General features: G+C 33.9%; 1 protein-coding gene across 1 annotated transcript in view; it reads left to right on the forward strand.

Annotated features, from left to right (window-relative positions):
* Positions 1–10,221, forward strand: part of LOC142627809 (MAP3K epsilon protein kinase 1-like) — a 58,784-nt gene extending 48,563 nt beyond the window's left edge. Inside the window, exons 15-24 of the mRNA XM_075801708.1 lie at positions 1,314–1,508; positions 1,633–1,716; positions 2,177–2,268; positions 2,378–2,461; positions 4,086–4,978; positions 5,353–5,741; positions 5,838–5,972; positions 7,726–8,132; positions 8,533–8,647; positions 9,826–10,221. Coding sequence (XP_075657823.1) covers positions 1,314–1,508; positions 1,633–1,716; positions 2,177–2,268; positions 2,378–2,461; positions 4,086–4,978; positions 5,353–5,741; positions 5,838–5,972; positions 7,726–8,132; positions 8,533–8,647; positions 9,826–10,002 — 2,571 coding nt within the window. The 3' untranslated portion in view covers positions 10,003–10,221. The remainder of the gene's footprint in view (positions 1–1,313; positions 1,509–1,632; positions 1,717–2,176; positions 2,269–2,377; positions 2,462–4,085; positions 4,979–5,352; positions 5,742–5,837; positions 5,973–7,725; positions 8,133–8,532; positions 8,648–9,825) is intronic.
* Positions 10,222–13,401: the final 3,180 nt, after the last annotated feature.

The following is a 13,401-nucleotide window of genomic DNA, read 5'->3' on the forward strand; positions in this document are numbered from 1 at the left end:
CCATTGTTTACTGTGGTGTTTTTGGAGGGAAAAAAATAGTAGGTGTTTTGAAGATAATAAGAGATCCATATCAGACCTCAAGTTATTTTTCTTTAGAATCTTAGTGGATTGGCTGTTTGTTTTGCGAAACCAATCATTCTCTTCTTTTCTTGAATTTCTTGATTTATGTAATTTTTGTACTTGATTTTTCTGATCCCTATACACTTCCTGTATACTAGGGCATCCCTTTTTTTTATATCAATAAATCTTATTATTTATAAAATAAAAATTACAAAAATAACCTACTCTCGGAAATTCAATAGCAATACTCATAAACTTATCTAGTAATACCTTAAACAAAAAAAACACTTGACTCCAAAATAAAAAAAAGACTAAATTAAAATAAGTCTTTCCTCTTTTGCTTTCCGCATCATAAACCCTTCACTTACCTTGTATATATCCTTTGTACTAGGACCACACACTGTTTTAAAATAATCTTTTTACTTTTTTCTAATAAATAATTTCTACATTGACTGATGTACAGGCCTTCTATCGGCATGTTCATGCCGTCCTGTGCGACTTTCATTCTCTTTTTTGATGAGTAATAATTTTATGAAACGTCATGTATGCAGGTGACCTCAATTGATGCCCCCCAAGTTCAAACAGACATGTTTGAATTTTATCCAATTATATTGACATCTTGGTCGTAATTAGCTTTTTTTGTTAAACAAGAAAATCCTTGTCTTAATTAAAGTCATTTTGTGGAAGTGCTTTTCAATAATACTATACCATTAAAGCATAGTTGGCCTGATGGTAGTCATATAAGTTTTTTCTGAAATTAAATATATTCTACAGTTATGTATTATCCAAACACACCATCCACTCAGTCTAATTCAATGGGCAGCATCTTGAATGTCCCTTTGCTTTTGGTGGTTGGACTAGGACTAAGTTTCTGAAAGTGATTATCTATTTTGCATTCTGAACCTTCAAATTGTTGCTATTACCTCATCCCTATTCTTTCATTGCCTACTTTTGAAGTTATAATTCTCTAGTGAGACTAAAATTTCCTCATACTGATCGAGTTTCTACCTTTCCTAAAATAATAATAATAATAACAAACTTAGCATCTTCTTATGATTGATATAATCTATCTCCTATAGTATAAATGTTCTATCCATTGTCCATTACACTAACTCAAATATGCCATACAGATTGAGTAGTCCTGCCCTGCATGCATATTGAAATGGAATGCATTTTTTTATTTTTTATTTACGGCTATAAATGCACTTGAATATGGATAACAAATAAATTTTAACATATTCCTCCTTTGCTAGGCTGTTGAGTTTAGCAGATTAGTGGCATCATTGAGACCTGACGAATCAGAAGATGTGATAGTGTCTGCCTGTCAGAAACTTATTGCCATCTTTCACCAACGCCCTGAGCAGAAAATTGTTTTTGTTACCCAGCATGGTCTGCTCCCTCTAATGGAACTGCTTGACATTTCAAAAACAGAAGTTTCTAAAACTCGTGTATGTTAGCTACTTGCTACCTGGTTATTTTTTAGAGTCCCCCCCCCCTCCCCTTCTTTTTTTACAGAATTGTCAACTTAGATAATTGTTAAATTTCTGTTATGAATGCATCAAATGATTACAGGTCATATGTGCTGTGCTCCAAATTATAAATCAGATAATTAAAGATAATACTGATTTCCAAGAAAATGCCTGTCTTGTTGGATTGGTAAGTACTACATTTATTCATTTTTATGTTCTCTTGTTGGATAATTATTAATATTTTTGAAAATTTTCCTGGGATGGAACCAAAAAAGAGGTTGCTTTAAATTATTGTTTGTTCCATCAAATATTTGTCACTTCTTTGTATAACTTGCAACATTTTATTCTTCCTTAGGAATGGGGCAGTTTCCTCTTTTGGATTTTAATGCAGATTCTTTTTATATTATCTTCCAATTGAGGAAGATATGACATCTGGGTGAGGCTAAAGCCTCTTTTTCAGTTGGTAGTAGTAGAGTACTCTTATTACCTTTTTTTTTTTGGGGGGGGGGGGGGGAGGGAGGTGGTGGTTGTGGCAAGTATTAAGTATACTGTTGTGGTGGGTCTAAATGTCCTGATTTTTTTGAGTCTATGGACTAGAACATTGGTTACTGTAGATGCTGCTGTGTTATTGATTTATTACTTTATAGATCCCGTTAGTAATGAGCTTTGCGGTACATGATCGTCCCCGGGAAGTTCGAATGGAAGCAGCTAATTTCTTGCAGCAGCTTTGTCAGTCAAGGTACATCTGTCTCCTTGTGTGTGTGTGTGTGTGTGTTTTTTATCAACTTGTATCCTCTCTCTCTCTTAAAGTAGTTTAGGATTCACTGTGGAGTCTTCTTTCTGTGCAGCTCCTTGACATTGCAAATGTTCATAGCTTGCCGTGGAATTCCTGTTTTGGTTGGATTTCTGGAGCCTGACTATGCAAAGTACAGGTTTGTGGTTTTTTTTGCTATAACAGAACAATATATGTTTTGGAACTTTAGGTATTGAAGTTAATTTTAGTGGTTAATTTTGGTTTAAAAGAGAGATTCTATGGAAATGGAAAGAGCAGGCCCAATTAATACCAACAGTATAACCCCTCATTAGATTATAACATGGAAATATTTTTCCCTAAGAAGCACAGACATGGCAAAATGGCTGGCATGCCTGTTTCACTTTCCGTTCTCTGTTTTTTTACTTCTCAAACAAAAAAACTAGTCATGCAACACCCTTTTTTTTTTTAATTTTTTTTTCTCCTGTGTTTTTGTGCTCTTGCTTTCTCCACCTTGTAAAATGTTTTTATTTATTATTTATTTATAATGTTATTGTTAAAGTGTAGTTACCAAATCAACCAAAGACAGAAAGTGAGGGTGATCAACCCAAAAATCTTAGAATTTGAATGACTACCTTAGTTGCAATTTTTAATTATTTTTTATTCCAATATTTTCTTTGCTATCTATTATTACTTTTAAAGTAATTTTAGATATGTTTTCAAACATTTGATGGTTTATTTTTAAAACCTAAATAAACAAAAATATTTCTAAAAGGATTTATTTATTTAATAATTTATTGTTTTGTCTCCACGTTGCTGTCTAAAAAAATAAAGCCACCTTTTTGTGTCTTTGAACACCATTCACTCCTCCGTGGAAAAGTCACTCCATGGGAGCCCCTTAAAGCCTCATAGTTGGAATGAATATCAAACTTACATTGCCTTTTAGCTTTGGAGTCAGAATTACTAATAGTAATTCAATAGCAAAGTTGAACTTTTTATTTTTGAAGGCGCTATATGAGTGGAACTCTGTGCTTGCATCCTTCTTGGATGTGGGGCTACTAGATTTTATGTATTCTTTGTACATTAGCTAGTTTTGTTGTTCCTAGCTGATGCTTTCTACTTCATTTGCACTCTTCTGTATCATTTCAGTACACACTGTGTTGGAATTACATTTTTTATTTAGGGAATTTTATTTATCTATCAAACAGAAAAAAGAGAAGAAGTATTTCCATAGCAGAATTTATTGAGTCGTTACCTTTTTGTACATGATACTTTTCTTTGTAATTCTTTAGACTCCTTTGTTGTCATTGAACTTATGCATGAAGTAGCCTTCATTAAATGAAATATTTCTTTACTTAAAATTAAAAAATAAAATAAAATAAAACGAACCACTTAGCGCATTTTGACCACAATGACGTGTAATATATTTCTTTCCTGAGGTTTTTGAGTTGATATGTGGATTCTTTCTGTAAAAGCAAACCTGTACCCAAAGGCTTTTGACTGTCAATGATGTGCATGTTGTAATTGCTGAGGATCTAATATTATATTTATGTGGCAGCTTATTTCAGCTAAGGTAATATCTTACTTTAGAATGTCATTTTTGACATTATTCGTGGTTGGCCTAATCGTTTTATGTCCTATTTGCATTTACTGTTTAGATCAGACGTGCTTGCCTATTTTTCTTTTTTCTTTTTTCTTCTTTCTTCTTTCTTCTTCTTCATCTTCTCCTCTGTCTTATTTGTCCCATCTATTTTTCTTCTTTCATATTTCTTTATAATACAGCTAATAAAGCTCCTTATATCCAGGGAAATGGTTCATCTAGCTATTGACGGCATGTGGCAGGTCTTCAAGCTTCAGCGATCAACTCCTAGAAATGATTTCTGCCGAATAGCTGCAAAGAATGGAATACTGCATAGGCTTATCAACACTCTTTACAGCTTAAACGAGGCAACTCGACTAGCTTCTGTTTCTGTTGGGGGAGTATTTCCAGTTGATGGTTCCACTCAGCGACCTCGTTCTGGTCAATTGGACTCTAGCCATCCGATATCTGTTCAATGTGAGGCACCAGTTTCCACAACTGGTCAGTATGATCTTCCCAAGATTAGGCATGGAATAATTGATCATATGTCAACTGGAATGCAAGAAGCTTCACGGGCTTCAACTTCACATTCTCAGAGATCGGATCCCAATCAATCAGATTCCCGATACCTCCCAATAGATCCTGATAGGCCTCAATCTAGCAATGCAGCAATGGAAGCTTCAGTTGCTTCTAAATTGCCAGACCCAACATCTTTAGAGAAAGTCACAAATCTATTGATCAAGGAACCTTTAGCAAGTACATCTAAAGAACGAGACAACTTAGACCGATGGAAGATTGATCCTTCTAGAACTGACGTTGACTTTAGACAGCAGCGTATTGTTAATTCTGCCAATAGGACATCCACAGACCGGCCTTTGAAATTAATTGAAAATGCATCAAATGGGTTTCCTACAACAGTGACCAGTCAGCAAGAGCCAGTTCGACCTCTTCTGAGTTTGTTGGATAAGGAACCCCCTTCCCGACACTTTTCTGGTCAGCTTGACTATGTGCGCCACCTGCCAGGGTTGGAGAGACATGAGAGTGTACTACCTCTGTTACATGCATCTAATGAAAAGAAAACAAATGGTGATCTAGATTTTCTGATTGCTGAATTTGCAGGTAATTGACTGCATTTATCTACTCTCTTTTAAACTCTGTTCAGATTGATAAATGAATTATTTGGATTGTAGGTTTATATCCTTGAAACCATATCATGCTTAGGAATTAGGACAGCTTGTATCCCCCAGAAATTGACCTTCTATGTGAACCTTCATAGGTGTACAGAAAACTTATCTATTTCCTGTTGGTGCATGAACTTAACAGCTGTTTTTCACCATCTCTCTCTTATGCACGTATCTACCAAAAGAAATTTTAACTCGTTTTCCATGTTTCCCTCTTAACATTGTAAAAGTAGTAGCAGTATGTATCAGGCTTTGCTTTGAGGATCTTCCAAATTTCTTTAGAGGGTAAATAAGTTGTTTATGATTTCACAGATGTTTCTCAACGTGGAAGGGAAAATGGAAATCTTGAATCTAGTGCTAGAGTTTCGCATAAAACAGCAAGTAAGAAGGTTGGACCACTGGCATCTAATGAGGGACCTGCTTTGACATCTGGGATTGTATCTCAGACAGCATCTGGTGTGCTATCTGGTTCAGGTGTTCTAAATGCTAGACCTGGGAGTGCAACATCCTCTGGGTTACTATCCCATATGGTTTCGACATTGAATGCAGATGTTGCCAGGGAGTACTTAGAAAAGGTGGCGGATCTTCTGCTTGAGTTTGCCCAAGCAGATACAGTTGTAAAGTCATACATGTGTAGCCAAAGCTTGCTAAGCCGTCTTTTCCAGATGTTCAATAGGGTAGAGCCTCCAATTCTTTTGAAGGTACATTAGAGAATTTCTCTATTTTGTACGTTTAAAAAAAAAAAAAAATTTGTTGCAGTGTATCTTACAATATTGTTGGTCAATATCATCTTACAGATACTGAAGTGCATCAATTATTTGTCGACTGATCCAAACTGCTTAGAGAATCTTCAGCGTGCAGATGCCATTAAATATTTGATCCCAAATCTTGAACTCAAAGAAGGGTCCCTTGTATCTCAAATACATCATGAGGTGGGCCTTCTTTAGTCATGTCTGAGTAGTAAAAAGAAACAAGCATGGCTAGGCTAAAAGATACATTTGTGCTTGATTTGAGGTTTTAATATCATGCAATGAAAATTGTGTTCAGTTATGAGATATAGGGTTGCTGCAAAGTTCCTGTTTTTTTCTCTGATTATTTTTATTGGAATTTTTACACACCTGCCATTTAGTTGAGTTTTCTCCTTTTTCTTAATGAATCTATTACATAGCAGAAAGAAAACAAAGCTGCATTTTCTGTTAAAATGCTTTACATATGGGAAACTTTTGTACGTCTCCTGTGTTCTTGTGTGCTCTTCTTTTTCTTGGTCAACCTATTACTTTAGAAATGATCACATGCATCTAATATGCTCTACAAACCTATTTTAATTTCTCTATTCCCTTGTTATGTTGTTATCACATCTCTCTCTCTAAAATTTGTAGCATGATCAGAACAAATTAACAATAAAATTGGAAGATAGGAAAATAAAGGGATATGACCTATTAGTTAGCACGTAAGCGCACTTAGGCCTGCCTTATAGTCAGCACCAAGCAGGAAAATCAGGAGTCGATACCTAGGGTGGACCTGGAGTTAGCACCAGACCAAAGAGACCATTTTTTTCACTCATCAAAATATCAAATATCTCCAAAAGGAGTACAATAGTTTTCTTATAAAGGATTGCTAAACCCTTGTTTTAATTGACTAATTGGCTTGAAAATCTGGTTCCGATGACTCTGAAAATATGTGGGTTTAATCTCGGGTTCACTAGATCTGGTACTAGCAGTAGAGATGGGCTTGTGGCACTTTGGGGTTTGTGGTGTTGGTGGTTTGAGATGGACGAAAAGGGTGGTGCTGGCTGGTGTTTTGACAGATTTTGGGTTGTAGGCTTGGGGTAGACAACCTTCTGATGGTGGTGGGAAACTGATGGTGAACAAAATATTTTTTTTTGTGATTTTCTTATGGTTCTGGATTGACCGAGGTGATGCTTCAAGGGAATTGAGATTTGCTCTGATACCAAAAATGGTGCAGGACAGCCAAAACAATTTAACAATAAAATTGAAAGACAAGAAAGTAAAGGGATATGACCTAGGAATTGACACCTAGGCTTGGCTTGAAGTCAACGCCAAGCTGGAAAACCAATAGGATTCAGCACCTAGGGTGGGGTTGGAGTCGGCACTAGGTCATAGAGAACAAAGGCCATTGTTTTCATTCATCAAAATATCAACTATCTCCAAAAATAGTACAATAGTTTTCTTATAAAGGATTGCTACCCTAGTTCCTAATTGGCGTAGGAAACCCTAATTTCCTTTTTACAAAAATAAACTTGCTTCCAAATATTAAAATACTAATAGCCAAATAAACTACTAGGACTTAAAACATAAAAATACAATTGACTTGCAAACGTAAATATTACTAAGTTAAAATAAAAGTCTTCTTGTGTCTTCTGCATCAAGTCTTATGTTACTATGTCGTCCATATTCTATTTAATGCTAGTTAATAGTAATAACATGGGAACTTCATAAAAAATTTTGATTTTCAAGATTTTATTCTCTATATCACAACTTTTTTGTGTTGCTAAATGGACAGGTGTGTTTTTAAATTGTTGATATTGTCCATGTTCCCTTAAGCTTTCTTTCCTTTATTTATTTATATTTTGGTTGGCTTACCCCAGTGATTGTACTTTCTGTGAGTTACCCAGTTTCTAATTATATTTTAATGAATTTTATTTTCTTCATTTTTTCCTTGAAGGTCCTCAATGCGCTTTTTAATCTATGCAAGATAAATAAGAGGAGACAGGAACAAGCAGCTGAAAATGGAATAATTCCACATTTAATGCAATTTATTATGTTGGATTCTCCCTTGAAGCAGTATGCATTACCTTTACTGTGTGATATGGCTCATGCATCTCGTAACTCAAGGGAGCAATTAAGGGCCCATGGTGGGTTGGATGTGTATTTGAGCCTCCTTGAAGATGAGTTTTGGTCTGTGACTGCATTGGATTCTATTGCTGTTTGCTTAGCTCTCGACAACGACAACAAGAAAGTGGAGCAAGCATTGTTGAAAAAGGATGCAGTGCAGAAATTGGTGAAGTTCTTCCAACGCTGTCCTGAACAACATTTTGTACACATATTGGAGCCATTTTTGAAAATGATCACGTGCGTAATTTTGTATCTTTCTTATATATTATAGTTTATGAATTAGATCGTTTCTTATGGTCGGGAAATCAAGATCGTTGTGAGTGTTGTCCCGTTGAGAAATTTTATAGAAAGTGAGTTAGTTGATATACATAGTTGGGTCCTAAATCAAAAGGCTTTAATCTCTTCAGTTGAAGTGGTGACCTATCATTTATCTCAATGAACTGTTGGACAAGTCACCACGAGTTTTTTCTCTGAAAAAAACTTTTTGGCTGGGTTAGAATTTTAGATAGTGTAGCATGCTTGTATATCAAATGGTTATCGTATGCTATGCTTTGGTTTTCAAATACAGTAAGGGAAGGGATGCGTGCATACACCAAGGGTATTTTTGATTTAACAGCTTAACATTTCTGGATGGCAGGAAATCATCTCGAATCAATACGACATTAGCTGTTAATGGTTTGACACCATTACTCATTGCAAGACTGGACCATCAAGATGCTATAGCTCGCCTTAATCTGCTTAAACTGATAAAGGTGAGAGCTTTTTCCCCTCTCAGTTCATTTATGATGCTCATTGTACATAGTTTTTAATGTCATCTATATTAGTTGGATCAAGAGCAAAGAATGACTTTATATGTTGACAAATGTTGCTGGCACTTTTTCGATAAATCTTTAACCTTAATCAAGAAGTGAGTCAGGAAGTGGTGGTACCTTTTCTTAGGGCTTGTTGGGAGAAAAAAAAGGGTGCGGAGGGTGGGAATTGGTATTATGAATGAAAAGTTGGTCAGTGTACCTGTTCCTTTTTCTTTTCTTTTTTTCAATTAATGTTTTTTGTTAGTGGTATACATGCATTATTAAATAAATAAATAAGAGCTGGATTAATCTTCTGATTAAACCCTGAAGAAACCATATTCAGATCTCCCCTTCCAGAACCTGTTTTGGCAAGACCAACAGGATAATTACCTTTATTGAATAAAGTTATAGTTTTATAAAACAAAGGTATTTGTAGAATAATCTTTGACGTGGTTAATATTAAACATTTAGGTTGAATTTTGATTGAGTTATGCTTAAATTTGTTTTGGGGTATATGCTACTTAAGCAATAAGCATGATTAAGTTAGTATTGGAGATTATTGTGATATTTGTTCAATGTTGGCTCAGTACGGTGTTTGTGTGTTTAGTTTTTTCTACTTTCTGTATAGAATTTCTTCTCTTCACAGAATGAGTAGCTTTATAGTAAAGGTTATGTGCTTGAACACTTGTTTAGCCTGTTCCCCTGTTAAGCTATTGGTGCGTTACATGCATATTGTTGTGTGAAAGTGCTGTTTACATACTGTATTAGCAGGCCTGTTCATTGGAATGTATTTTCTTGAAATGTGATTCTTGAAGCTAATCTGTTTTGATGATTTTGATTTTGATTCCGATTTTTTATTATTATTATTATTATTAAGTAATAGATTTTCTATGATCATGGACATATAGTTTCTTTCTTTACTGGCTAGTTTTAGTTACGTTTTCTTCTGATTGGAAGTTTTAGCAAAGATATTTGATTTTTTGGGATATGGTTATTTTGATGTTGATATGAGTTTTCAATTTTAATAGACGTTACGTAGTGTTTTACTACTAGATATTTGGTGAAAGTTTATATTGGAATTGTGGTTTCCTCCTATGGTTAGTTAATTTTAATGGGCACATAAATTTTTGATACTGCAGGCTGTTTATGAGCACCATCCGCGGCCCAAGCAACTGATTGTGGAGAATGATTTGCCTCAGAAGCTTCAGAATTTGATAGAGGAACGTAGAGATGGGCAAAGCTCTGGGGGCCAAGTTTTGGTGAAACAAATGGCTACTTCGTTGCTAAAAGCACTGCATATAAATACCGTTTTGTAAATATAGGTCCTTCAAATATTTGCCCCCATTATTCTTTTCATTTTTGCTAAACTATAAATATGAGACGTACAATTAATTTAAAAGAAAAAAAAACAAAGGTATATGTGCTTGGAGTTGTGGCATTTTATACGTGTGGCTAAAAAAGTTTCTATTGTGATCTATTGTGGCGGAGTAGTTGCCTTAACAGAAGACAATGAAACTGATTTTTTCTCGTGCTTAGTAGAGATTTTTCATTTTAACTACCTTTAACTTTTAACCTTTACAAATACTTGAAAAGTGAACACTATTATTTAATTGGGGTAATTACACTCTTCTCTTGAGGTTTTGGAAAATGACATTCAACATTTTATGTTTTTACTAATCATGGTTAAACTTTAGTAAAAAAGATTTTATAGAAATTTAGAATATTTTGTATAAAAAGAATGAGTGTTATTTTTTGATAAGTTAATGAGTGTTATTTTCTTCAAATGTCAAGGAAGGTGGGGGGTTTTTATCTATTCAGATTTGGAGTGGAGTGTCATTCTTTCAAGCCTAAGGTTTTAATGTTCAAAACTTTCAAATATATTTGTCAATTCCTCTCATTGTTCTTTTTCATATTTTTGTGAAATAGACAGTAGATGACTCATGCCACTGATTTGAACTTAGCAAGCTGTCAAAATTAGAATCTCTCTCCTGGAATAGAAGCCGCAATGAAAGTAATACTAAAGACTGTTCAGAATATCCTTTTGCCATTTGTAGCAGAAGTCAGAACACCATTTTTATCTTCTAACGCCTCTATTGAGTTCCCCTAAAATGTACCTTCGTTTCTTTTTTGACTTTTCCATCTCACTCTAGGCTTTTTTGCTTAGTTCCTCCAAAGCGCAAAGAAAAAAAAAAGAAGAAAAAAAAAAGAAAAAAGAAAAGAAAAGAAAAATTAAAAGAGAGAATTATTTCAAAATTGTAATACCATATTTTTTAAGCCTCCCATCAAATTTTATTTTACTATGCTTTAATTATATTTTCTTTTAAAATAAAACCTTACGGTTCCTTAGGTTCTCTAATCAATTCAATTATGCCGTTGTATTAACCAATAAACTAAATGGTTGAATTTGATTGTCATTGGAATGTATAATATTGGTTTTTTTTTGTTGTTGTTGTAATAGATCACTAAAATCGTATAGTTGAATCAATTGGCGAATTTTAGATATACTACCTAAGAAATTGTACTTACACTTTACCATTTCTTTTATTATTAGGGAAACATTCACCTAAAATTTTGTCTTAATAATTCCTTTTAAACATTAGGGTTTTTTTCCTTGACAAGTGTGCAATAGCTGATCCACTTGAGGGCTACCGCCCAAAATGTTTAGAAAATTTTATATTATATATAGTAAAGATTTCTGACTCCACCGAAAATGTGAGTGAAAAGTTTCATACTTTGTGAGATGATTAAACTAACATCACAAAAAAAGAGTCTTGATTTTATCTCTTTTGGATTTTTTAATTTATAAGTTTCGATTACCTTTCATCTACAATTGAATAAGAAGTAGATTATTAAGTAAATGAAAAATTTACAAATGATATAAAAATTGAATTGAAATTGGGCATTTTTCCAAATACGTAGCATACCGCATACGTTTAGTTTATTCACGTTATATAAGATAATGTTTGTTTATTGAAACTTTTTTACACTAAATGCTTTAGCATAGATAACAATTCCTTGACCCCACAATAATTTACCAAGCAATACGCCAATTGTTGATACCAGCAGTCTCTAGAGCCACCCTCCAGAATGGTGATATGCATGTGTTTGCATGTGAGCATATGATGGTTAGAAAGAGGGGAGGGGGGGGGGGGGGGGTGGGGAAGAAAAGTGTGTATGAAAATGAAGTCGTCATCCATTATTGGGGGATTTTGAAGGTGTGATTAGTCCTCTATTTTGAATGATTTCAACTCAATGTTTGTTTTGAAGGTCCTAACACCCTTTAGGTAAAATTAGGTCTTGAACAAGAACATAATTCCAGAGGTTCAATTATGCATGGATAATATGTTAGCATACCATAATGATATCTAATGGTGTGCCTAATTTTAATGATTTCTTATAATGCTACTCAGCGACAATAAACGAAAACATTTTACTTTTTTTAAGGGATATGTGTCCCATGATATTATGCATGCGTCAAGTGTAATGCAAATGCAATGGTATTGGTGATTTTGTTTTGATTGGAGTTTAAAAGTGACAAAAAAAACACGTTTTGTAATGAGAATAAGTAAGGTCTAGTGTCACAATCTCAAGGTATGTTTTCTCAGGATTTGGTGGTTTTCCTCTATTTTTAATTTTGAAATATCAATGGGTTATGGTTTTTTGGGACGTCAATCACTTGATTTTGTATGAGTTTTGCTGTTTTTCTTATTGGATTCTTAAATCTTAAGTAGTAGGTTCAATGGGAGAGAGATGGATTGAATATGAACGTGGTCAATTTTTCTTCATTTTTTCAAAATAGTTGTAAATTTTAAGTGAGTTTTTATTGGATTCTCAAATCTTAAGTGGTAAGTTCAAACCAATTTGATTGTGGTTCTTCAGTTTTTTTTTCCATGCTACCTTGGGTTCTTATGAATTGTGTTTTGGTTCCAAATCATGATTCTTGTGTGCTTCCTTTTTTTAAGTTATGAAACTTTTTTTTGAGGTGTCCTATGTATTTGTATCCCCAGTATTGCTCTGCCGTTGCACTTTTGAAAGAATTCATTTAATGAGTTGAATTGTTCTTTATGTTAATATTTACATACATAACATTCATTTTCCTATAATATATAACGTGGGAAATGAGATTTAAAAAAAAAAACCAGATTATGCCTTTGTATATATGGAAACCAAGAACAACAAGATTCAGTTATATCTTCTTTCAGGGACAAACTTAGAAATTCAAGCTAGGGGGCCGGAGATAAAAAAAGAAAAAAAAAAAAAAATCAAATACACATCCATATAGTATTAACAAACTATTAACCAAGACAAATATACAAAAATCATTGTTTCTTAATATATCAAGATGCAGTCATTTACCAACAAAGACAAAAGACACAAAACACTATTGTCTCTTAATACATTATCTATGAAAAGGGAACTTGACACTCTTTTAAATCTTCAAAATCATCTATGATTGAATCCAAGCTAAATGTCAAAACTATATCCCATACAATGTATAACATCACAAAGTCTGTTAAAAAATCATTTTCCATTGATAGGCCAAAAATGTATTGACCCATTGTGATGGATTAATTGATTAATTAGCCAAGTTTAATTAATTAACCAATTTAACATGCAAACGCGTGGTAGTACAAACAAATCACCAATAAACTAAAGTGCAGCGGAAAATAAATTGACACGGTGATTTGTTTACGAATGGGGAAAACCTCCAAGGC

Source organism: Castanea sativa, chromosome 3, assembly GCF_040712315.1.
Source record: "Castanea sativa cultivar Marrone di Chiusa Pesio chromosome 3, ASM4071231v1".
Taxonomy (NCBI): Eukaryota; Viridiplantae; Streptophyta; class Magnoliopsida; order Fagales; family Fagaceae; genus Castanea; species Castanea sativa.